At 61.9% G+C, this 24,745-nt stretch overlaps 1 protein-coding gene across 4 annotated transcripts; it reads left to right on the forward strand.

Annotated features, from left to right (window-relative positions):
• Positions 1-7,940: 7,940 nt before the first annotated feature.
• Positions 7,941-23,837, forward strand: NMUR1 (neuromedin U receptor 1). 4 transcript variants are annotated; one of them, XM_090053572.1, is made up of 5 exons: positions 7,941-11,908; positions 15,062-15,198; positions 16,170-16,208; positions 17,233-18,118; positions 21,674-23,837. In XM_090053572.1, exons 4-5 carry the CDS (start codon positions 17,242-17,244, stop codon positions 22,072-22,074), a joined length of 1,278 nt encoding a protein of 425 aa, XP_089909698.1. In that variant the 5' UTR covers positions 7,941-11,908; positions 15,062-15,198; positions 16,170-16,208; positions 17,233-17,241; the 3' UTR covers positions 22,075-23,837. The 4 variants fall into 4 exon arrangements, with proteins under 4 accessions (XP_089909698.1, XP_089909696.1, XP_089909695.1 ...); XM_090053570.1 differs by having other exon boundaries at positions 15,062-16,208; XM_090053569.1 differs by lacking the exon at positions 7,941-11,908 and having other exon boundaries at positions 15,039-16,208.
• The last annotated feature ends 908 nt before the right edge of the window (positions 23,838-24,745 follow it).

Genomic DNA, 24,745 nt, shown 5'->3' on the forward strand with positions numbered 1-24,745 from the left:
CTCTGTCCAGCCCGGATGGTTGGGAGCGCCAGGCTGGCTCCCCAGAGGTGTTCCCAGCACTTTGTGAGGTCCTATCTGAGGGTGCTGCTGTGTTAGAAATAGTTTTCAAGCACCCCAGGATGCTCAGATGGTTTTCCTTCCACTTGCCTGAGCAAAACCTTGGGCTGTAAGCACTCTGACCACACTCCCTCTCCCTGACTTTTCTTCTGAGCTCCCCAACGCAGGTGGCAAAGGCGCTTTGGTGGGGTGGATTCTTTCTACATGCGATCAGATCCTCTTTGAGCAAGCCACTGGGTCCCTCAAGCCTGGAAATAATACCTGCAAACAGGAGGTAGGGGATATGCCTTCAAGGACAAGTGGGCCTGGAGACGCTGGTCTGAGACAGGTGTCGGTGCGGCTCATGATCGAGAGGCGGTGGTTTGGGCAAGGGTAGGTCATGAAGGGCCTGGCGGCCCTCCACGGAGGAGACTCTGGGTGGGGACTGGACTCTCCTGGGCATCAGATTCGGACACCTGTCTGATCCTTCCCAAGGCGAGTTCGTCCACAGGCAGACTTTCCCAGGAAGAGTCCTGTTATCTCCGCCACACTCCCCTGCAGCTCTCCCCACCGCGGCAGCTCCCCCCTCCGCTGCAATTAGCAGCCTGAGCTGCACCAGGAGCCCCGTTAAAACCCCCCCCCTGCAGCATCCGAATTAGCTGCGTTCTTGCATGAGTGTCGGCAGCTTTGATTTTCGGAGCCCCCTTGCTTGGAAGCCATCTCCGGTCACCTGGTTTCCATCCCTGCTCCGAGCTCCGGAGACTGGCACCGTTTGTGTGTTTTCTAATGGGGTCTGATGGGCTCTTGTCCTCCTTGGCGATGCCCTGTGTCTGCTGCTCGTCATTGCAACGGCCCTTTTTGCTGCCATACCCCAAATTCTGGTGTAATAAGGTGTCTGTTCCCACGTCTTGGGTCTCTGCCAGCTCTTACGATTTCCCAGCCTATTCCCTCCTGGTGGGTAGGAGTGCATCACACTACAGTTGCTCAGATGGATGCATCTAACCGGCTCAGCCCTCCCCCTTGGTTTGGCTTTCTTGGTCTGCGCCCTCATGCTATCACCTTGCTGTCCCAGCCCGGGTTCAAGAATTTAAAAAATTATCGTCAGAAAATGTAATACACATTTTACTGGGGGAAGCGATCTGGGTTTCTTTAGTTGTTTTCCCTATAACTAAAAATCAGCTGAAATCTTCCCCATTAGAAAGACCCCCGTGGCTCAACTTCTTTCCCATTAAAAAATTACCTTTGCTTACAGGCCCAGAGTGGAAAACTGGCCACTATGGTGAATATATCAGGAACTTTTTCAGTATCTGAAAAACAGGTGCTTAGACTGGAAACTGTTCTGTCCCCTGGATACTGATTCTACGTATTTTTGGAGAACCTTGCTGCAGCCATAGGCATGACTTCGAAGGTGGGTGCAGAGAGCACGATGCACCACTCACATAATGGAGAGACTCGTCACTGGATAAGGCACCGGCATCTTTAATTTAAAGGGGTTCTGATTCGTTATGAGAAATTGGCCCTTTATTGTTCATGGCAACCCCTATTATGTACCATTGCACTAGTTGCACCAGTTCCCAGCGTGCCCCTATCATGCACAATGCACTATTGCACCAGTTCCCAGTATGCCCCTACTATGCACGATGCACTATTGCACCAGTTCCCAGTATGCCCCTACTATGCACTATGCACTATTGCACCAGTTCCCAGCATGCCCCTGTCATGCACGATGCACTATTGCACCAGTTCCCAGCATGCCCCTATCATGCACGATGCACTATTGCACCAGTTCCCAGCATGCCCCTACTATGCACTATGCACTATTGCACTAGTTCCCAGCACGCCTCTATTATGCACTACTGCACCAGTTCCCAACATGCTCTCTGCTCACTCGCTGCCTGTGCTGGTGCCTGGCGGTGCATGGCCTCCTGTGTATAAGTACTACTGCCTTGTGCTTGAATGCTCAGCCATAGCCCCTGCACTGCTAGGGCTGACTCCCCAGTCCTCTGCCCAGCTAGCTTGCTGCCCAGACCTGCAGAGATCCCTTTGCAAGGACCGTGCAGATGCCGAGCAGGCTGAAACTTTGTTAAGGCAATGGATTACGGGCATCTTGGCTACACAGCAGCCTATGGAGCCTGGTTGGCAGGTGCACAGAGCCCTGAGGCTGCCAGCAAATTCACTACAAGCCTTCAGTCACCCGTCGGAGGCAACCACGGCTAGGAGAGCTGAAACACATTGCTCCCTAGCCAGCACTGGCCCGTGGCTCCGAGCGCCTGCGCGGCCCCTGCGGAGCTGCTTCAAGCCGTTTGGAGAAAAGCGGCCGGGCCCAAACCGGCCCATAAACATCTCAGCTTATTGCTTTTTATGGCGCGGGTTTTATTTGCTCCCGTCGCGGCTTTGAAGCTGGAGCAATTACATGGCAAATGGAATCCAATTACGGACACTTAAGAGTCCCCGCGTCCTTCGAAGACGGGTAACGGCTGCATGTCCTCGGAGCTTGAAAGGTCCTTTAAAAGCCTTGGACGGGGGCTTGGAAGGAAAGGCCTCTTTCCCATCCGTTCCCAGCTGCAGCGTTCGGCGCGGTGGCTCCAGGTGGGCACTCGGGTATGGAAATCAGCTTCTGACACAAGGCAAGGAACAGCCTTTGCCCTTTCATTGTTTGGTTCACTTGCCAAAGGGGCTCGGAGCAAAGAAAGCAGAGGCGGACCCCCGGCGCGGCTGCACGCCCCAGGCGACGTGTCCCGATCAGACGTGCTGCGAGGAGGGGCTGTTCCCGGAGCCCACCCAAGCCCCGTTAAGGCCCAGACAGTGAATTGCAGCGGGCCGAGGGCTCCCTGCTGCTTGACGTCGGGCCGTTTTGGCTGCGTTTCCGGGCTGGGGCAGGGCTGCTTTATACCAGGCGAGCGAGATGTCTGCTGGAAGGCAGACAGAAATCACCGGAGCGCGTCGAAGCTCGTGTGTCGGAGCTAAATTGAAGCCCATGTGAAATGTTTCGCTGCCGCTCGCTCTCCGCTCGCCAGGCCTGCAGGGAGCTCGGCAGGGTAGCGTGCTCAGCTCGGTGGGGGGGCCAGCTCTGCGGCACCGTCTGCCGGGCCCGTGGCCGGGACGGATTTACCTCCCTCCAAGCAGCTCCATTAATAGGGTCTTCTGTGGGTTTGAGGCTAAAAATGCTGGATTTTGACAAGGAGCCAGGATGTGATGCGGGGGCTTGCAGGGAATGTGGAGAATCAAAGAATAAGGATAAAGGCCTGGGGCAAGACTTTTACTGGGCCAGCTGTATAGGTGGGAGGACTGCAGACAAGCTTTCGGGTACCGCTGTTCCCTGCCTCAGGTCTCCAACGGCCGGCGGCCGTAGGCATGGCCGGGAGAGGTCGGGCCATCGGTCCAGCCGGCGTCCTGCGGCCGCTGCGTTGGAGGAGAGGTGCAAGCTCTGCGTGTCGTGGGAAAGCATGGAGTAACTGGGGCTGCGGGAGTCTTCTGCAGGAGGCTGGTTCGGGGCCGAAAGCGCTCTCGTAGTGTAACGTCAGGGTCTGCTTCTTCGGCACGTTCAGGTCCCAACCCATAAATGCACATGCCACCTTTCCTGAGAAGGATTGGTCCTCTCCTGCGTAACCGCCGTCGTAGCAGGGACGCGCAGGGCAGGGCTGGCTCGGCCACTTGCTGACTCAGAGCCACGACCGCCGCGCGCTGAGTCATGCAGACGTGGGTTTTCCTGCGAGCCGGCCCGTTCCCCCTGCCCGCACACAGCTGCGCGTGCTCGTTAGCCCGCTGCGATCTGATTCAGCTTGGCAGGCACCTGCAAACAAACACGGCCCCTGCCTGGTGCAGAAATGCCTCCCTTCCCATCGCTGGCCTTGATTAGCAAAATGGTGGTTGCCATGGTGCTGGGCTACTTGCTCCGAAACAGCCGGCATTTCCCCCAAGGTGCCTCGATCATCCCCACCAGGAGATGCGCACAGTAATGAAGGCCAATTTTTTTCTGCCCCCCCCCCCCAAGGCTGCTTGTTTATGTCCTTGGAGAATATAGTGAGATGATTTTGTTCTCGGCCACGGCTGAAAAGAAGTCATTGCAAGGATGGATCTGCAGGGCGGGTGTTCGGTCTCCCGTGTGGTCATGGGTCACGTGAAAGCAAGTGGCACAAGGAGACGCTGCCCTCGGAGCACCTGGTGGTATCGGGCGGCTTCCTCATGCCGGAAATTGGGCACTTCACGCACCGGGCACTCGCGTGCGGGTGCTGCGTCTCCGATGTGTGAGTCTGAGCTTCACCCTGGCAGCAAAATCCAACGCGGTGCGAGCGGAGAGCTGAGGCAGAGTCACCAAGGGGTTGGACATGTGTCTGGAGGAAAGGGGCATCGGTTGCTATTGAGCAGAGCAGTGTGGGGCCTCTGCATCAGGACATCCTGGACCTTAAATGCTGGAGGCTGCATGGGAGAGGGGAAAAGTGGGGGGGGAAAATACCCCTGGTCAGACCCCACTCACCCTTCCAGCCTCCGCGTGGCACAGCAGACCGGGCAAGACGGGCCTAGGGTCTGACCCAGTCCGCGGCAGCTCTTCTGCTCTTATTCTGGAGGCAGCGGCATCGCCGAGAGCATCGCACGTGCACACTGCTGACACACAAAGGCACCGGAAGGAAGCAAAAGCAACCCGAGGCCTGGAAAATATCCCTTCCCGAGGGATCCCGTTTTGTGCATCTAAGCGTAGGTGAAGAGGTTCCCTAACACTGCATCAGGAGGCGCCGTCTTGGAATCACGGGCCTCTCATCTCCCCAAAAACAGGCTTAGCCAGCTCAGTCTAGTGCCTGACAGATGAATCATGCTTAGGGACAACCAACACGGGTTCATCAGCGGCAGGTCCTGCCAGACCAACCTGGTGGCCTTCTGCGACCAGGTCACCAAATCTTTAGACGCAGGGGTAGCAGTGGACATCGTCTTCCTGCACTTCCGGAAGGCCTTCGACACTGCCTCTCACCCCGTTCTCATTAAGAAACTGGGGGACTGTGGTGTCGACACCCACACAGTCAGACGTGTCACCAGCTGGCCGGAGGGCCGCACCCAGAGAGCGGTGGTGGACGGGTCATGTTCGACCTGGAGGGACGTGGGCAGTGGGGTCCCCCAGGGCTCGGTCCTCCGACCCGCACTGTTCAACACCTTCATCGGTGACTTGGACGAGGGGGTAAAAAGCACCTGCTCAAATTTGCAGATGACACTGGTCAGGCGGGGGGACCTCTATGCGACGCTGGTCAGGCCGCAGCTGGAGGACTGCGTCCAGGTCTGGGCGCCGCACTTCAGGAGGGATGTGGACAGCATGGAGGGGGTCCAGAGGCCACTCGCATGGTCAGGGGGCAGCAGGGCAGGCCCTACGAGGAGAGGCGACAGGACCTGAAACTGTCCAGTCTCCAAAGGAGAAGGCTGAGGTGGATCTAGTGGCCTGTTACAAACTAGTCAAGGGGGATCAGCAGGCATTGGGGGAGTCCCTGCTCCCCCGAGCACCGCCAGGAGTGACCAGGAATAATGGTCACAAGCTGGCAGAGAGGAGACTCAGACTAGACATCAGGAGGCGCGACTTCATGGTCAGGGCGGCTAGGATCTGGACCCAACTTCCAAGAGAGGTGGTGCTGGCTCCTACCCTGGGGGCTTTAAGAGGAGGTTAGATGAACACCTTGCTGGGGTCGTTTGACCCCAGTACTCTTTCCTGCCATGGCAGGGGTCAGACTAGATGATCTGCTCAGGTTCCTTTCGACCCTACTAACTATGAAACTATGAAACAAGGCATATGTTTTCAGCAGTGAGGGTCGTTAGCTGCTGGAACGACCCTACCAGGGGACAGGACGCACTTCTCCGTCACCATCCGTGTTTTGACCGAAGCCGGTCTTTCTAGGTCTGCTCTAACGCAACCAGAAGTTGTGGACTTGATGCAGGCAAGGCTCAGAAGCTCTGCGGGAAGCCAGGGGAGGGACAGTCCGTGCAGGCCCTGCTTTGGCTGGACTGTTGATGATTTTTAAGTTTTCCTTCTTTTTGAGCTGTGCGCCAGCCCTTGGGCTTCTCCACGCCATAGCCGCTTGCGAGCCTGGCCTTGCTGCTGCTCCATGATGGAGAGGAGAGGCCAGTCATGCCCGCATCTCATGTTGGAAGCTGGGAAAAGCCAGCCCCTGTCATGCATGATGCACGGAGCACCCTTCAGCCAAGTTAAACGAGGGAGCAATGAAAAGCCACCACTTGAGGCATGGGGAAGTCCGAGAGGAGTCTGCCAACGGGGGCATTGACTGGGCTGAGGCCTGCCACGGTCCTGTTGCTGCCAGCTTGAAATGAGGCAGGGTTTGGAAAGGAGTGAGCTGGCTGTGGCTGGCCACAGGGGCGTGGGGGGGTTGTAGTGGCCTCTCCCTTTGCCTGGGGTCTGGGAGTCATCAGCCTGCAGCCACTGGGGCCCCGTGCAGCTGCCCCTCTCCGTGCCGCATGCCTCCTGGCAGGGGTCCTGTCCGGCCGTCTGAGCCCCGGTGACGTCAGGCGTGATGGAGGTGTGACGGTCGTGCTTTGTGCCCGCAGATGCAAGGCTCCCTCCTGCTCGGATGGAGAGCAGTTTCCCAAGCCTGCCCGCCCTTCTCAGAGGATGTAATCGCTGCTAATTAGCCGTGCAGCATCGTGCAATTAAAGTCACTGGATTCCTGCACCCGAGAGGCGGCCACTGGGTGCAGCCAAGCAGTCACCCTATTGCAATCTCCTTCTCCAGCTGGGCTGGGGTCATTCAAGCTACTTCCCACCGCGCTGGTCCCTCACCAGCTCTGCCCAGAGGTCACTTTTCAGGCAGCAGAAACCGGCTGTGGGTTTGGAAAGGGGAAGGGAGTCAGGCACTGGGAGAACGTATCTGACGGCAAGAGAACTGAGGTCGGGGCCACATCCTCTAAGGGACACGGTTAGGAGCCGTCCACCTCTGGCGGACCCGGATTCGGGTGGGAGGCAATGCCTAGTGCCTTGACTAGGAAGGCCAAAGGGGCATCCCTGGAGCCCAGAAAAATGCCCAAAATATATCGCTGGCATCAGTGCCTTTCCCCGGCGCCAGTCATGCCCGGGGGGGCTTCCTGCAAGGCACAGGCAGGCTGGCCGGCGGGTGTGATGCTGACACTCGCGGGGGCCGATTCCCCATGGAGCTCGGCAATCCCAAGGGGGTGCGGGGGGCTACTCATGCACGTGGCAGGGCTGTTCTGGGTTGAGCCCCAGGCAAGGCCATTGGTGCAATGTTCAGCCCCACGCCAGCCCAGCCCTGCACAGAGCGTCCCTCTCTAGAGAGCAGGGGGACCACACGTGGTGGGTGAAGTGATGCGTCTGAGGTCACACAGCAAGTGGGAACGAAGCTGCAGATCTCCCTCGTGCCTGGGCCGCCAGGTCGACTCATTGCAGCCGTCAGGCACCAAAGACCTTAAGGATGAAATTCTGCTCTGCCCTCGGCGATCCCCGGTGACGTCCACGGCCCCCTGACCCGGCAGAAAACACTCTGCCTCCCCACCCTGCCCTCCTGTCTGGGTACGAAGCCTCCGGGGTGAATCGATAGAAGCAGCTTTCCAGCCTTCGCGGGCCTGGCTCCCTCCCTCCCGATACCTGCCACTAATAAAATGGAGCAAATAAAGCGTTTTATGGGCACCATCAAACCAGATTTCCGTGGCGGCGAGAATCGTTAGGCTCATAGACACACAGCCCCGTGCTTTATGCACTGCTTTTATTGATAGGAATAACTCAAGCCCGCCCGAGCGCTCCTCCGGGGGCTGGGGAACGGGGCTGTAAAAGGGGCCTCTGCAGCGCGGTTGCCTCTGGTCTGGGCCTGATTAGCCGTGGGTGGGTGGGTGGGTGGGTGGGCCGGGGGCAAGGGGCAGGCTCTCCTTCCTGAGCCATTGCTCACTGTAGTCGAGCAGCCTCTGGGGGCTGATCCAGCTCCTCGGTGCTGAGTGCTGGACATGCAGAGCCGTGGACGGCCGTGGTTTCAAGGACTTGTGGCACAGCTGCAGCCTGGATGGAGCCCTGCCGGAGGCGCCTTTCGGAGCAAATATACAGGCAAGGTCCCATCTCCTGTCCCAGATCCAAGAGCACTTTCTCTCTGGGGCTGGGGTCTTCGGTCTGCTGTCCTGGCCACCCGCCCGCGTCGGCGAGTCCCTCTCTGCCTCTCTGCAGCCTCGGCTGGGCACCAGGTTTTTCCCCGCACTGCCGAACGTTGCTGTGAGCGGTCGATCTTCTGCCGGGCTCCACCCCAGAAGTGGCTGCCGTTAAATGCTGGGGGAAGTGATTTCCCGCTTGGGGCTAGTAGGAACCTTCCTCCCCACTCCCAACAGACCAGAGTTTGGCTCCTCTTCACTCAAATCCCTTTTGTCCTCAGGATGCCCTGGGTACCACGCACAAACCCCGTGCAGCTAGATGCCTCCATGCCCCCTTGTGCAGACTCAGTCCAGCTCTCCTGGGTCCCAGGAGCAGTGTAGACAGACACCAGCTGGGCTGGGCTCTTCCCCAGACAACACACCTGGGGTTCCCAGGGGTGTTGCAGCCTTTTCGCTGGTCCCATAACACCAGTAGTTTCATTGCCCTCCTAGCCCGGCTAGCAGGAGCCAGGACATTCACAGGGACTAGTCTGAGAAGAGGAGACTGAGAACAAGCCTCACATCTCTGAAGATCAGTTATAGAGAGGGTGGAGAAGGGCTGTTCTCAGTGGCTGCAGGAGACAGGACTTCGGAGCCACAGCCTCCAGCTGCAGGGTGGAGATGAGGAGGTCAAGCACTGCCCCAGGCACGCCGAGAAGCTGTGGAGTCTCCATCCCGGGGCGGTCGGACGGACATTTGGCTAGGGTGGTTCGGATGGGATAAGGGTGAGACGGGCCCTGCCAGCCCAGCTTCGATGCTGTAACTCTGCATCTACGCTCACAGCCCTGCCGCGCCAACCAGGGCTGAGCTGGAAGCAGTGGGCAGCATCTGGATCTGGAAGGGGAGCCAGGCTACGTCCACACCGGGCGGTGGAAGTGAGCCCCCAGGATAGGCGCTTGCAAATGAGCTGCTGGAGAAAAACGACAGGCAAAAGCGTCCCATCACCCGTGGGACGCTGCCGTCTGCAGGACACTCCCTCCAGCTCCGGTCGCGCGGCTCTTGCCCTCAGGGGAAACCTACCCAACCCTGGGAAGATGGGCCTGGGAATGGGAACTCATAGCTTTGGATGCCAAAAAAACCCAGAGACCGAACATGGTTTTGTGGCTGGTTATAACCCACCGGCTCCCTCTGCTCACCTCCGTGCCCTCCACAAGCAACCAAGACCCTCGTCCCCTGTTGAAGGGTCTTACTCATGAACGTAATGAGGTTTAGCTCCAGCAAGCACCCTTTACACGTTCGCCAGCCGCTCCTGAGGACTCTCCTGGCTCCGCGGCTTAAGGGCGATTCCGCTTTCAAGTGATCGCATTTATCAACGTAATGAGGGGGAAAGACAGTGCGGGCTCTCGCTGGCATCCAGCTCTGGCAGCCTCTGCTGCTTTTCCTGAGGGACGGCTTCTCAAACAGCTCTTCCAGATGTAAAGTCGGTCCAGTAAAGGATATTCCCCCGCCACCAATCTTGGTTCTTGCATATGCCCTGGACTATCATCACAGCAACGCTACAGCATAAAGGGAGAGAGGCCGAAAAGCCCGATGCACCCACGAGGCACAGCACCCGAACCTGCCCCAGGTAAAGAGGGGGAGAGTGGTGACCCCCTTCTATATACGCTCAATGTACGTCCTACAGAGGAAGGCAGCCCCCCCCCACCTGTCTATCGATCTGATTTGGGGGTCAGATTCCTTCCTGGCCCCAAACGTGGTGTCGCTCTGATCTGCAGTGGAGGGCAAGACCCTCTAGCCAGGAACTTCTGGGTTTAAGTCCCAGCAGGACACTGGCACAGCCCCATCCCCATCCCTGGCCAGCACCCAGTGCCTGTGGCGGAGGCTTCAAACCATCTGGATGCATGTAGCAGAAAGGGGACGGGGGCAACCAGCAAGTCGAGGACATTTTGGTGCAGGGGTTACAGGCAGTAGAAGAGTGTGACCAGAGGCTCCGAGCCACTCTGGAAAGAGCCAGGGCTGTAGGGCAGACACTAAACCACCACAGCATCGACCCCAGGCAATGGGAACAGCCATCCCGGGGGATGAAGTAACACATCCCAGCAGACCTGAGCTCTCGCCCACGAGACTACCCAGCAGTGAAGGAAGAGGCCCAAAGCGTCCTGGGAACGGTGGACAGCATAAGGAAATCCGTGTCTGATCGGACGGCTCAAAGCAGCGGGCAATGGTGCCAGCGGGCATAGGATGCAGATCCTGAAGAAGACTCTGACGAGCTGGGAGGGGAGGCACGAGACAGGCCCCAGGCATGAGGTTGCATGGCAGGAAGGGCACAGGCGGGCCTTTGGGGCATCTCCAAGAAGGACGCCGACACAGTTCCTGCACGATAATGCTGTCCAAGGGACAAAGACGTGGCTGATCTACCATGAGGACTAGTAACAAAATGGATGTTCCCGTGGTCTACTAGAGCACAAGTCCTGCCCTGTCCATGCAAACACGACTGTGGCTCTATTTGTAGAAGGTTATCACGAGTGGAAGTCGATTGTAAACCACTTATCGCCATCACTACAAGTACCTGAATTGACACCTGCCCCGTATCAAACAGCAGTGGTTTTGGGTTTTGCCAGGTGGAGGTTTGCTGGATGCAGGCCCATTTTCTGCAGTATTTGATGATGAGGGTGAAGTGGAGAATGAAGTCTAAGGGAAGATTATGGACACGCCAATCCGATTGAAAAAACCACCACCGTCCAGTGTCTCCGATGCAACATGGACTGTGATTGCCAGAGACGCTGATGAAGATGAGACCCGTGGAAAGTAATTTAGCACTTTGTGGCTGAAACAGTCTCTTCCCAGTTTTGATGATCAGATAAAGAGGGAATTCTCAACACCGCACGGGGCTTGCTTTAAAGGCACCAAACTGAGTCTTCAGTTGCTACTGGAAATGGTGTTGAAAAAGGATATGGGAGTCATTTACATCTTGAAAACCCAAGAGCGGAGCCACGGCTGTTTTATACAGGCCTCAAGTGAACGGTAACGTTGAGGAGACTGTCAAGGTTCGTTACACAAACCCCGAATATTGGCTAAGTCAAGTGAAAGAGCCTGCGCCGGTGACACAGAAAAAAATGGATCCCTGAAGCAAAGCGGGCATAAAGTCATGATGGAGAAAACCACCTTGTCTTAGGCTATTAGGCTTGCTTCCCTGAGACGGCGGCACTGGGAGGCTCCATAGCTCAATGGCTCACGTGCCCAGTCTGTTCACCCGAGACAGGACACACCTGGTGCAACAACGTCTGACGCCGCACGATGGCCGGGAGTTGAAGCCATTTGCAGCGACGCACAAATGTCAGCCTGTCGCTGCTGGTTCCTATTATCTTCAGTCCAACAGGCTGGTGCAAAATGGGGTAGAGAGGACACCAAGTGCCGGCTAATGGAGCAAGACTCCGATCCGCATTTGGCCTCCGCAAGGGACGGCGTCGATGCTGCGTGGGTTGTCGCCTGCTGACGTCGCGTTCAACCGAGAGCCAGGCTTGGCGTCACCAGGGACGGAAGGAGACGATGGCCTGCGTGCAGGGGGACATCGCAGGTGGTTGTCCCTCCGTGGGATGCCACCGGTGGGGGAAAACGTCCCCTCTTCCAAATACCAGAAGCAGGAGAGGTGGGGGCACTGAGACAGCTGTGCCGGTTGAGACGGTCCCGGATAGACAACCACCGTAACAGGCAGCGACAGCCGAGCCCCGGGACGTCACAACCGGAACTAATGGGCTGACGACGGCGGTGCTGACGTTTCCTGGGAAACTCGCGGGTCCACGCAGCAGCCCACGGTACCTCGGAGGCTAACTGAGCCACCGATGAGCATCCGCGTGGCGGGCCAGGGGTGGGTGTGACGGGGGTGGCGTGCGTGGCCGGGAAGGGAAATGTGGGGGCCGTGTCTTGCAAGAGGCTCCGGCAAGAGGCAGCTGGCATGGGAGAGCACGGAGGCTCGCGGGACTCAGCGCCGGCCCTGATTGAGTTGGACCCTTGGCTCTGAGTGATTCCTGAACCACGCTGGGGGGATCCTAGCAAACGGGGGAGGAAGGCAGCCCCCCTCCTCTTCCTGACCCCAAATTCAGTGGCTGGCCTGACCCCGAGGGAAACACAGGGCAGGGCCCCGCTGCGGTTCTGCCTGGGCTGTAGCACTGCGCCCCACAGACACCCCAGCCTCCGCGGAGGCCAACGTCCCCCTCATGCAGAGCCCAAAGGCCGCCGGCGCCTGCGCTCCTGGGGGACTTGCTGCTCCGGCAGGGAAGAAGTTTTCCCTGAACTCCAGTCCCTGCCTTTCACGCTCCCTGCAGCAACCCGCGGAGGCATCTCGGGGACGCTCAAGTTTTTCTCCCAGGCCAGGACAAAAACACTGTTCGCGGGCAGGAGGTCCCGGCTGGGCCCCAGCTCTGATCCTGCTCCCCCTGCCCCGATCCAGCCCTGCTCTCACACGGCCGCTCATCCCTTGTGCCCGCGTCAAGGCCCTGCTTTCCCAGCCCGCGGGCCCCAAAACGGGCCCGATTCTTCCCAGGGCTGGAGATGGGCAGGGGTGCTGGGGCCGGGACAGCCCCAGGAGCAGCAAGGGGGGCTAGGATATTGCCCCAAGCCCCTGGCATCTCCTTTGCTCCAGTGACAGCAGCTTCTATTGCAGCCCCCGGGCCCAGGGCTGCCGGACTGGGGAAGCCGGGTGCACCGGGCACTCCCTGTCACAGGCCCCCCCACGCCCCCGGCCCTTGTCTGCACCTGCTCCCTGGAGAGCCCCTCTCCGCCAGCCCGCTCTCCCCCCTCCTGCCCTTTCCCTGCTCCGGCGTTTGCTCTGCTCATTATTTGCTTCCCCTGAGTTTGCTCTGCTCATTAGTCCTTGTTTGCAGATTGCTGATTAGGGCTGGGGGCTGTGGGGCGCTGGGCGGCGAATGCTGCTCCCAGCCCCCTGCTCCCCAGGGCCAGGCCAGCTGCCCACGGACCTATAGCTGCACCCAGCGCTTTCACTACTGCCCCAGCCAGCCCCGAGCGAGAGGGGCTGAGGTCTGCAGAGACAGCCCCAGGATTTCCACGCAGCCCTAGAGCCTCTGGCTGCTGCGAGGTGGAAAGACGACCCTCGGCTATGCGTTACAGCAGCCTTGGGGCTGCTCGGATGCCCTCCCTGTGTCCTAGTCGCCACCGCCACCAACCAGTGCTTGGGCATCCCCCGCTCTCTCAGCCCCCTGCCCCTATTTGCCAGTCACCCGAAAAGCTCATCAGTGCAGGAAGTGGGGACGCTGAGGCACGGGGGCTCTGGGCGCTTTGGGAGCCAGGCCCGTTCGTTAGGGGTCTGCAGGCGGATGGGAGTGACCCAGCAGGAAGGCTGTGGCCTCATGCACACCCTGCAGCAAAAATGTCTGAGACACCCGGCACCGAAGCTGGCACTGCTGCCCCCTCCCAGCTGAGCATGGCACTGCCTGCCATGTGTCATGGGCTCTGTACTGCCATCGCCTGCCGCAGACTCTCCCCTTGCCTGAGCACACAAGCCCGTGTCCCTTCCCTGGCGAAGGCCATTCGCAGCGGGGCTGGGGGAGCTGTGACCCCCCCGGCTGCAGGGGACGCAGCACGGCCTGCCTCCGTAAGGCAGGGAGAGCCTGAGCCTCACTCCCGATCCGCAGCCCGGGGTCTCGTGCACTGCCCTCATCCCTCGGCCCGGGAGCCTCCCACTATTCCCATCTCTCATGGTCCCCCTTGCTCAAGGGCCCTCGAGTCCAACAAGGCTGCACGAGCCTGGAGGCCTGGCAGGAAAACCCAGCACTTCTCAGCCTGGCAAAGCAGAGGCTATGTGGGCATCTGCTCTCCCTCGGGGTCCTGGCCCCCGTGCTCTGGCTCCAGCAGGATGTCACTGGCCTGGGGACGACTGAGAGCCTGAGGCTCCCCGAGGACCACAGGGAACTGGGCTCCCTTGACTCTGCCCAAAGTGGGGGCTGCTATTCTCTGTCTCTTGGGGCTCTGGGGCAGGCAGGACGGGGCCACGTGGCTTTCCCCTGCTCCCATCTAACCCCCACCCCGTCCTGTCTGGGAGGGGAGAGGCCACGGATACCCTGCGTGGGTCGTGGGTGAGATGCACACGCTGCGCTCTCTCCCCCACACCTGACTTGACTTGGGCTCTTTTTTGCTGCCCTGGCCCCGCGACCAGCCTGAGCTGCCTTCTGGGCCACTGCTGAGCTGGCGTGGGGCGTTTTGCACCCCTCCTCCCCCCACTTGCTGAGCTGGGCTAATCACGGCTTTTAGTAAGGCCAAACAATGGCCCTATCTCCTCGGTCCCGCTCAGCTCCGGGGTTTCAGCTTTCATAAACCGCCGGGCAAATATTTGCCTTGGAGGCTGGAGCAAATCGCCGGGGTCTATTTGGTGGTGGTGGGGGGGGACCTTGAAGCAGGTGTAGGAGTGCGCCTGGCCCAGGCAGTGACGTGGCCTCAGCACCTGGGCACTGGGAGGCTGGCACGGCGGCGCCGGAGCCCTTGGTGGGTGACCTCCTTGGGCAGCCGGCCTGGCCACCCGGACTCCTGGGTTCCCTCCGTGGCCAGAGGGGCCTGGTATTTAGCCCCCAGGGGCTGGGCAAAATCAGGACTCCCGAGTCCCGTTCAGCTTCCATAGGCTCAGGTGAGTGCTTCCCCCCTGTGCCTCAGTTTCCCCTCTCAAAATGGGCAGGCACGGGGGCTTTCAGGAGGCCCCAGCTACACACGGGATGGGGCAAGGGTCTCCAAAAGGGGCAAGGAGACCAGAGGGAGGAGAGGACCTGCTGGTCACAGCCTGACCCAGCAGCTAGGGCGAGGCCGGGGGCTGCGGGTGGGGAGTGAGGGGCACTGCTGCAGCTGAGGCTGGGGGGGAGCCGTGGGGCCGCACCGCCCCCTGGTGGCACTGGAAAAGCCAGCGGCTCGGCCAGCCCCCGCCCCTGTCCCCTCCCCGCCTCAGTGATGCTCTTTCCCCCCAGCCCGCTGCAGCTCGCCCACACGCAGCGGGCACCAGCGCCGATGGAGTTAGGACTTCAGCTGCCACCTCAAACTCTGCCCGGAGCTGTGAAGATGCTCGGGCCAGCCCCAGCCCTCTCTGCCTGGACCCTGTAGCCCGGTGAGCCCCCCTCCGCCCCCTGCCCACCCAGGCGGGACCCTCCAGACGAGCAACACTTGGAGCACCTGGTGCCCTAGTGATGGGGATGCCGGAGCCCCAGGGCCAGGAAGAGCAGGGTGCCGGAGCCTCAGAGCGGGGGAGTGGGGTGCCCAAGCCCCAGAGCCAAGGGGATTGTGGTGCTGGAGCCCCAGACCGGAGGAGTGGTGTGCCCAAGAGCCGAGGGGATTGTGGTGCTGGAGCCCCAGGACCAGGGGAGCAGGGTGCCCAAGCCCCAGAGCCCAGGGGATCGTGGTGCTGGAGCCCCAGGGCTGGGGGAGAACAGTGCTGGAGCCCCGACCCTGGGGACGCAGCGTGCTGGGCTGCAGGGAGCGGGGTGCTGGAGTCCCAGAGCCGGGGAACAGGATGCCAGAGCTCCAAAGCTGGGGGGAGCGGGGTGCCAGACCCCAGAGCCGGGGGGAGCCGGGTGCTGGAGCGCTGGAGCCGGGGGGGCCGGCTGCTGTGGGGAGCACCGGCGCATTCACAGGAGCCGGAGCTAGGAGGCGAGGGGGCTGCTCTCTGTGCAGGCCGCCGGGCAGGCGTGGGGGGTCCAGTCCCTGGACGTCACGCAGGCAGAGCGGAGAGGGGGGCTCTGGCTGTGAGCACGTGCGTGTGAGCAGGTGCCCGGCTGGGTGTCCGAGACCCAGCCTGATTGCCAGCTCCCCGGGAGCCGGCCCCGGGGATGTGGGCGCAGGGGGTGCCGGATGGCCGCAGCAGGGCAGGGTGCGGGCTCCTGCCCCCTCCGGCTCTGCTCGTGGCCGTGGCAAGGAAGGAAGCTTCCCCGGCCGGCTCCAGTTCAGCGTGGGACGCTACATGCAGCGCTGGGGCCCCGAAGCGCCAGCGGCTCTTCTGGAGGGGGTGGAGGGGACCGTGCCCCAGCTGGAGAGGGTGTCCCCGTCACGCACCCCGAGCCGTGCTCTGCTCTGTCGTTCCAGCGCCTCCCCGGGCGTGCTGCCGCGGTGCCCCTCGCACAGGTAAGTGGGAAACTCCTGCCAGGACCTGGCTGGTCCCATTCACCGCCCCACTCCCCAGCCCCTGGCCGGGGGGCTGAGCTGGAAGGAGCCGGGGGGCAGCCGGACTCTCCTGACGGCTATGAAAGCTCATCCAGTGTCTGGGCAAGATGCGACGCCACCACCCTCTGGCTTCCCCCCCTGCGGTGTGACGAGGGCAAGGGCCGACCCTGAGGCCACGTGCCAAGGCTGGTGCCGGAGGGACTGTGGGGTGAGAAGGGCCCCGGCCCCCCGGTCCAGCGGGCACGTGAAGGACCCCCCCCCAAGTCAAGCAGAGACAGCGCTGAGCAGGAGCTGGAGGCCTGCAGGCTTGGCCCAGAGAGACCAGGAGGTTTGGGGGGCGGGTGGGCACCTCCAGAAAAGCCCGCTGCAGCGTTGGTGCAGTAGCGGGGGGGCAGCCCAGTGCAGTGCTAGGGCCAGCCTGTCGCGGGCGGGGATGGACATGCCCCTGCTGAGGGCCGGACCCATCCAGCGGCACCCCGGGCAAAGCCCCACGCGGTCCAGCCTCCCCGCGCCATGGGGCTGGGGCCCTGACCCTGCACGGGACCAAGGGGGCAGGGGGTTGCGCTCTCCAAGAGCTCCCAGGCACTGAGGCAGGGGGCTGCCAAAGCTGGGTCTGCGTTAAGAGCATTAGCTCTTCCCGGCTGCTGTCTGTGCCCTCGCCGGCCCCCCGGCGTGGTACTGAGGGGGGGTGGGTTGTATCGGGTACATTTGGCAGCCCCGAGGCGGCCCCGTGGCAGGGGAAGGGAGCAAGAGGAGCCTGCTGAGCTGAGCCGAGCCCAGGGGTTGAAGCCGACAGAGGCCTGGGGTTGCAGCCGTGGCTACAGCTGAGAAGCAGGGACTCGGATAGAGATTCGGTCACTCAGAGCTGTCCCGGGGACAGGGCTAGAAGCTGGGTGGGCCCAGGGCGGACGTCTTGCATGGAGAAGGGCTGGGAGCACCTGGGCTGCTCGCGGCATCTCCCCCATGCCCGTGAGTCTCGTTGCAGCCAGAGGCCATGTACCCCTACGCCAACTGCACCAGCCTGGCACCCCCCGGCGACTACCTGGCCCGGCTGGAGGCCGAGGTGCTCTGCAATCAGAGCCACGTGGACCCGGAGGACATGACCCTCACGGAGGACGAGCTGCGGGACAAGTACCTGGGGCCGCGGCGGTCCAGCTTCTTCGTGCCCGTCTGCACCACCTACCTGCTGATCTTCGTGGTGGGCGCCGTGGGCAACACGCTGACCTGCCTAGTGATCCTGCGGCACAAGTTCATGCGGACACCCACCAACTACTACCTGTTCAGCCTGGCCGTGTCGGACCTGCTAGTGCTGCTGCTGGGCATGCCGCTGGAGCTGTACGACATGTGGAGCAACTACCCCTTCCTGCTGGGCGCGGGCGGCTGCTACTTCAAGACGCTGCTGTTCGAGGCCGTGTGCTTCGCCTCCATCCTCAACGTCACGGCCCTGAGCGTGGAGCGCTACATCGCCGTGGTGCACCCGCTCAAGGCCAAGTACGTGGTGACCCGCAACCACGCCAAGCGGGTCATCGGTGCCATCTGGGTGCTCTCGGTGCTCTGCTCCATCCCCAACACCAGCCTCCATGGCATCAGGCCGCTGTACGTGCCGGGCCGGGGCATGGTGCCCGACTCGGCTATCTGCATGGTGGTGAAGCCGCTGGTGCTCTACAACCTCATCATCCAGATCACCACCATCCTCTTCTTCTTCCTGCCCATGGGCACCCTCAGCATCCTCTACCTGCTCATCGGCCTGCAGCTGAGGAAGGAGAAGATGCTGCAGAGCCTGGAGGCCAAGGCGGGCAGGGACAGTGACTACCACCATGTCCGAGCCCAGCAGAAGAAGGTCCGGAGGAGGCAGGTGACTAAGATGCTGTGTAAGTCCGTGGGCCAGACCTCCAGCCTCCTGGGGCTTCGGGGGGACACCTCGCGCCCCTCCGAGCTGCCCAGCACTCGGGACATAAAGATGTCTGGGCGGTGCCACCCCGCACCTCGCGGGCTATGGGAGGAGGAGGCTGAAGTCCAGACGGGAGGGGAGTGATGTGGGCTGGGGCCGGGATGACCCCTGGCCTGTGCAGGTGTCCGGCATGGCCAGGAGGGTGCGAGGGGGACAGCAGATGGCATAGGCTAGCTCAGCCAGGGCACTACCCAGCCTCCCCATGCGAGGGTTTGCAAAGGGTCTTTACTCCCATAATGGCAGTATGATGCCGGGAGTGAGGGGTCTCAGCGGGAGCTCGTCCCCTCCAGGCAGGCTCTGCCTTCACACCCGCATCTCCGGGCACATGGTGCGTGCGTGCGCTCCTGGTGGCCTGAGCCCTGGGCAGGGTCTGTGGGGTGCGCAGCAGCCCCGCTGCAAGCCTTCAGCCCCTGTCAGGCCCAGCCCTTGCAGCCTGCATGAGAGAGGAAGGCCGGGGGGCTCAGGAGGCTACTCGGTGCCGTGCCCCCGGCATCCGTACGGCCCAGCCAGGAGCGAGGCTACAGTAGGGACCTGCTCTGGAGATGGCTGTGGGGGTGGGGGTGACAGACCAGGCCCTGTGGTGCCCCCCACACCAGCCAGGTCTGCACTGCCTGGCATCCCCTGGCTCCAGCGCCCAGCAGGGACCTCGCTCCATGCTCGGGTGTATAACTGAGACACCTTGGGCCAGACAGGGTGCAAAGCCCCGTTGCCCCATGCAAGACGATGGAGCTAAGCCCACGCACACCAGCTGTGGCTGTAGTTCCAGCCCGTGTGTGAGCACCAAGCTGCCTTTGCACGCTGATCCCTTGTGCCAGGGCAACAGGCACAGGCGGGAAGTCACAGTGCCCCTAGGCTTCTCCGTTAGCTTGATTGCAATTCAAACAAGGCAGAATGGCCGGCGGGCACAAAGTTGTGCGGAGAGATAAGAGACACAGGCCTTGCCTCACGGCTTGGTCCTGCCTCCTGTTTCCCTACCCGGGAGCTGCTCCCAGGTCTCGGTGCCGCACCACGCTAGAGCGGAGGGTGTGGGGGCTGCAGCCAGGCTGCCTGTAGCTGCAGCGCTCGGGTGAAGCAGGAGCCGGGCGCATCGCGCTGTTGCAGGAAGAGCAGGGAGGTAACTGCAATGCAGCGCTGTAGCAGAGACGCCTCCATCCCACTGGCTTTGCTGGGGGACACCTGAGGACGAGTCTAGAGCTGGCGGGGAGGCAGCGCGACCCAGGTCTGTTGTAGATCTGGTGCCACGCTGGGCAGAGATGCCCATGGGCGAGGTGGTGGGGTGTTGGGCCCGGGGGCGAGCTTCATAGGGGCTTGCTGCCTCTAGCAACACCCGATTCCCAGGTCCCTGTCTGCACTGGCCAGCAGAGATGGTCAAGCAGGCAGGGAGAGGGTGCGCTGAAAGACCCCTGGCCGCCCCCAGCAGAGAGCTGGAGATAGTGGCCCCACCCCCGAGCCAGCCGCCTGAACCTGGGAGCGGAGCCTGGGGTCACCGGCACGATTGCTTCATTAATGAAGGGCTGTTTAATTTCGCTAATCACGGTGGCAGCCTTCCAAGGCAGCAGGGTTTGCCAGGTGTGCTCGGCTGCTACTTGGATGCAACCCAGTGCAGGAAGCCTTGCCTCCCCGAGCCCCCTGCCTCCGTGTGCCGAGCCGCAGGCTCCCTGCCCCAGCCTGGCTGCAGCTCGGGGGGCCTGACGGCAGGGCGTGGGCCTGCCGAGACACAGAGCCACGTGGCAGAGCGATGTCTGGAGCAGCCCTGGCAGGCAATGGAGGGGGAGATCCTAACCAGACCCCATGTCCCTGCTGCAGCACATCCCCGGAGAGCAGAGCCACAGTCCCCGGGGCGAGCAGCACGCCTCTCGTCCTCACCAGGATAGTCGTAGCCAGCCACTAATCTGCCACACCTTACAAGCCGCCACGGGCCGGGCAAAGCCTTGTGCCCACACTCAGCAGCCGTCCCAGCCACTCGCTAGTGCCCGCAGCACTGCTGGCTGGCAACATCGAGGAGCAGATGTTGTTGTGGGCTCGGCTGTCTGCGGGGGCTGCTGCCAGGGAGCCCCGATGAGCTGAAGGTTGGGGTCCCTGAGCGGCTGTGACCCCTGGATCCGATGGGCGCTGAAGGCTGGTCTGCAGAGCCCAGACCCGCTGGAGCGGCCGGGGACTCCCATCCCCTGGGCCTGGCCTCTCCCATGAATGCACAGGTCAAGGGGAAGCCTGGATTCCCGTTCCCTTGCAGACAGAGGCGGGCGCTTCCCTGGAAAAAACAAGGTGCAGCCAAGTCAGAGGCCAGCCGAGTCCTGCCGACCCCGAGTCGGTCTCCCGGGAAGCCCGGAGCTGCGCGGCATGTGGCACCTCCAGCTAGCAGGGCTGAGGAGACATCCACCATTCCTGGAGCAGGGACTGGAAGCATTTGGCGATGGACCTTGCATGAGGAGGCGCATCCCCACGGTGCGGGGCGCAGCCAGCGGCCGGAGCGTGGAAGCACCCCCCCGAAGCCCTGGGCCCAGCACCCCAGGGCCTGCTGCCCCGCACGCTGGCAGACACCCTGCTCAGGTCCTGCTGCCTCCTCCAGAGCAGCCCTGCTCCCAAGGTGTTTCCCCCATCTGCCTCCTTGATGCAGAGCTGAGCACCCACTGTCCCTGTTGGCGTGGGTGGGGGGTCTCTGGCAGGCTGGAGAAGCCCTGCTATTTGCACAGGGCTGGAAGCAGAAGCTCTGGGAAGGCCAAAGATGGGGAGGCCTGGCACCTGTCTCCCACAGTGCCCAGAGCACTGGGGTTTAACCTTCACAGCCTGAGGGATTTCAAACCTCCCAGGCTGGCTTTTCCCAGACTTTGGGAGCAGGGGGCTGGCCTCGGGCTTGGAGCGGTCTCTCCCTACACGCCGGGCATCTCCGGGCTGACTCGCTCCAGCACGGTAGCTGCCGGTCCTGGGGTCAGGCTGCCAGCCGGCTTGCAAGGGCATGTCCGGAGCCAGGGGGGAAGGGGCAGGGATCCCATTCAGCAGGTGACACGGAGGCTCACCAGTGCCTGTTCAAGCCCACCCCACCCAGGCTTTTTCTGGGGCAGAATCCAGCACAAGTCGAGGAGTCATTTCAGCAACTGGTGGGAGCAGTAGGTTGTTTTCCTTTATGCAGGCCCCATTCCCACAGTATCTGAGCACCCCGGAGCTCTGTTCAGGATAGGCAGGGGAGGCAGCCCTACTGGGGCGACAGTGGCTAAGTGACTTGCCCAGGGACATGGGTAGAGGCGGTGGCAGAGCAGAGAACTGAACCCTCGTCTCCTGATGCCCTAACCACTAAACCTGGCTTCCTTGTGAAGGTGTATGGCTGCAGAGGGAGTGTGACGCACATTTTTACTGGTGTGTTACACTGGCCACCGGTCTCCTAGCTCCCAGGGAGGGAAGGATGCCGCAAAGGCAGGGACTGCAAGGCAGGCAGTCATCGGTGCCCGGTGACGCCGCTCTCCCCTCTCCCTTCCAGTTGTCCTGGTGGTCGTGTTTGGGATCTGCTGGGCCCCCTTCCACACAGACCGGCTGGTCTGGAGCTTCATCTCTAACTGGACGGGCAACATGCACGAGATGTTCCAGTACATCCACGTCATCTCGGGGGTCTTCTTCTACCTGAGCTCAGCCACCAACCCCATCCTTTACAACCTGATGTCCACCCGCTTCCGGGAGATGTTCAAGGAGGTGATGTGTCACCAGCACCTCCAGCGCCTTGGCTCCCGCAAGTACTCGCCCAGCGTCACCCGGGTCACCACCCGCAGCACGGTGTGCGAGCACGTGCCCAGCGGCAACGGGCTGCCCCTGGCTGACCTGGAGGAGTATGAGATGGACAGGGAGGGCGAGCGTGGCAACGAGCACGGGGAGGTCTTTGACTGAGAGCCTTCCCCACCCGCCAGGCTCGGATGTGACCGCAAGGGGATGGGACAGGCCAGGACTGGCATTCGCGGTCACCCACTCCCATCTCCCCTGCATTGTGGTACCCGCTGTCACTGCCCAGACACAGGCTTCTGTCTCCATCTCACCCCCCCAGGGCTGAGCTTGCCAAGGGCCTCCGGATGGTGTGGGAGGGGACCTGTCAAATTTGGGTCCACATTAAGAGCAACAATTCTTCCTGGCTGCTGGCCCACACCATGGTCTGTGCCCTTGCTGTCTCCATGGGCAGAGCCAGAGCCCCTGGTCTGGCACTGAGCACGGGCGGGTTGTATCAGGAACGCTTGGCAGCCCCAAAGCAGCTTCATAGAAGACGAAGGGAGCAAACGGAGCCTGGTGAGCGCAGCTGAGCCCAGGGGTTGAAGCCGACAGAGGTCTGGGGTTGCAGCCACTGCTACACCTGAGAAGCAGGGACTCAGATGGAGATTCAGCCATGCAGAGGGCTGGAGCATGGCCACGGGGCAGCGCTCTCCCCACACTGCTGTAGGCCAGGGAAGATCTGTCTCTCCGCTGCCTCTGTCCCCTGCTGATCCCGGGCTGGGTCTCCCGGTGCGCTGTGCTGCCCTGCCTCTGGCGGGCCAGCCCCTGGCTGCCCATGCCCAGCTGGCAGCAAGGGCACATCACAGCAGGGTGGCATTGTGGCAGGATCACACCGTGATGTGCCAGCCAGAACCGGGTGGTTCAGGGCTGTCACAGCCGGGGTGCTAGTGTGTCAGCCATGTGGCCCAGTTGTTCACAGCCCTCAGTGCAGCCAGGGATCAGCTCTGAATTCTTTACCAATTTCTTCCCATACCAGCCCCATTCACACACCACCCCCCCGGGCTTCCTCCTACCCCGACCCCCTCCTTCCTGCAGCCCCAACCTCCTCCAGTGCTCTGGTTCGCACCGCCTTCCCCATGTGCCCGTTCAGATGTGCAGGAGCTTGTTATCGCAGCTCCAGTCCCCAGCACTGGTGTGACTCTAGGAGAACAAAGCAGTCAGGCTTCATCCCTTTCTCTCCGGGTCCCAGCGTGCAGGGCAATCGCACACAGCCCAGCTTTTCTGCCCGGTCACGAGGGCTGGAAACGGACCGTGGCTGAGAACCGAGCTAATCACAGGCCTCCGGGAGCTGGAGCTTGCTGGGAGCGCACACCGCATATCACAGCAGCCGGCAGCCGTGGCGCTGGCCCGGACACGTCGGGGGGCAGCAGAGGGTCGGGGGGGGCTGGTGTGGAGGGAATCGGCAACCGGATCTCGCTGGGGCTGAGCAGACGCAGCGGTTCAGCATCTCCCAACAGGCCCGGGGCTCGACGGCTCCGACTGAGGACGGCAGGGTCAAGGGCAGACTCTTCCCAGCTTGTCCACGCTTACGGCACCCACGGCCGCCTGGCTGCCCCAGCACATCGTGGCTTCGCCGCCTCTGCTTCGGATGAGGCAGGACCACCCCGTGCCCCCTTCCCTGCGTCCCGGAGACACCATCCGTCCCCCAGACCGGGCTGGGGGCACATGGCGGAGGGGGTGGCTGCTGCCCTGGAGCGTGTATGCTCCCCGTGGGGACTCGGGAGCCTTCCCGCCAGCTGCCAGCCCCCTGTGCCAGCTGCTGGCTCCTCTGCTTCCCGGGCAGCTACCCCCTGTACTCCCCCTGTGAGCACTTTTGGGAAGCGAGGGAATCCCTCTCCCCGGTGTCTGTGAGCTGGTTGTCACTCGGCTTGAGAATTAAACCTGCAGAGATTCTTGCCGGTCCTTCGAGTGCTTTTTTCTCGCGCTCCCCGCCCCGTGCCAGCGGTGTCCCAGCCGGATACGGCCATTGCAGCCTATCCTATGTAGAGAAGCCGCGTCCTCTTCTCCTTGTCGTGTGTTTAGAAGAACCCAGTTCCCCCTTGGTCCTGGGAATTGCCCAGAGTCGTGTAACAGCCTTCACGTGGCTTGCTGGAGAGTGGGGCGGTGTCACTTCTGTCACCTCTGCCACACGTGGCCTGGGGACTGAGCAGTGCAGGGGGTAAAACCCAGCAGGGGCTTGCAGGGAGCGCGGTGTCTGGCTGGGCATGGAGGGAGGCAGAGGAGCTGCTGCATCCTCCCGCCTGCGCCGGACAAGGGCATTGCGTTGTCCTGGGGTTACTCCTGGCTTCCTCCTGATCCCACAGCCGGGGCCTCGAGGCTAGGGCCTGAGCCAGGCCGACATGGGCTGGGGCGTCCCACCAGCTTCTCACCCAGGTCACCCTGTGCCACATCGTGGGTGTCTGGGGGCTGTAAAATGGGCCCAATCCAAGCACCTGGGCGGACCGGGCTCTAGATTTGCCCCTCCAAGGGGGTGGCCCAGCCCTGCCGTCTGACTTTCACCTGGCTGAGCAAGTCATGTTTTGGCCTCTGGTTCAGAAAGCCTCGGGGCTGGCTCCCATCCTGGTCTTGGGGGCAGGAGGCCCAGCAGCAGAGCTCTGGGGGGGCTTGGGCTGTCAAACACCCTGAAGTCTGGGGACGTATGAGGGGGGCATGCTATGTGGCTCCCTCACACAGCCGCCCCATAACCCATCCCTCCTCGTCGCTTAGCTGCTGGGCCTAACGACCTGTAAGGACCAGATCCGAACCTCCCCATGGCTTTCATGGGGCCTTGGTGCCAGTGCACAAAGTCAAACCCAGG

Source organism: Crocodylus siamensis, chromosome 6 (assembly GCF_052110815.1).
Source record: "Crocodylus siamensis isolate JL-2025a chromosome 6, ASM5211081v1, whole genome shotgun sequence".
Lineage (NCBI taxonomy): Eukaryota > Metazoa > Chordata > Crocodylia > Crocodylidae > Crocodylus > Crocodylus siamensis.

What these genes read in the sequence shown, in the direction of transcription:
- NMUR1 (XM_090053570.1), top strand. Translation starts at nt 15,939, where the DNA reads ATGGCCGCAGCAGGGCAGGGTGCGGGCTCCTGCCCCCTCCGGCTCTGC. An exon ending in CCGCGGTGCCCCTCGCACAG is followed by an intron (nt 16,209 to 17,232) that starts GTAAGTGGGAAA and finishes GTCTCGTTGCAG; the next exon opens with CCAGAGGCCATGTACCCCTA. An exon ending in GCAGGTGACTAAGATGCTGT is followed by an intron (nt 18,119 to 21,673) that starts GTAAGTCCGTGG and finishes TCTCCCTTCCAG; the next exon opens with TTGTCCTGGTGGTCGTGTTT.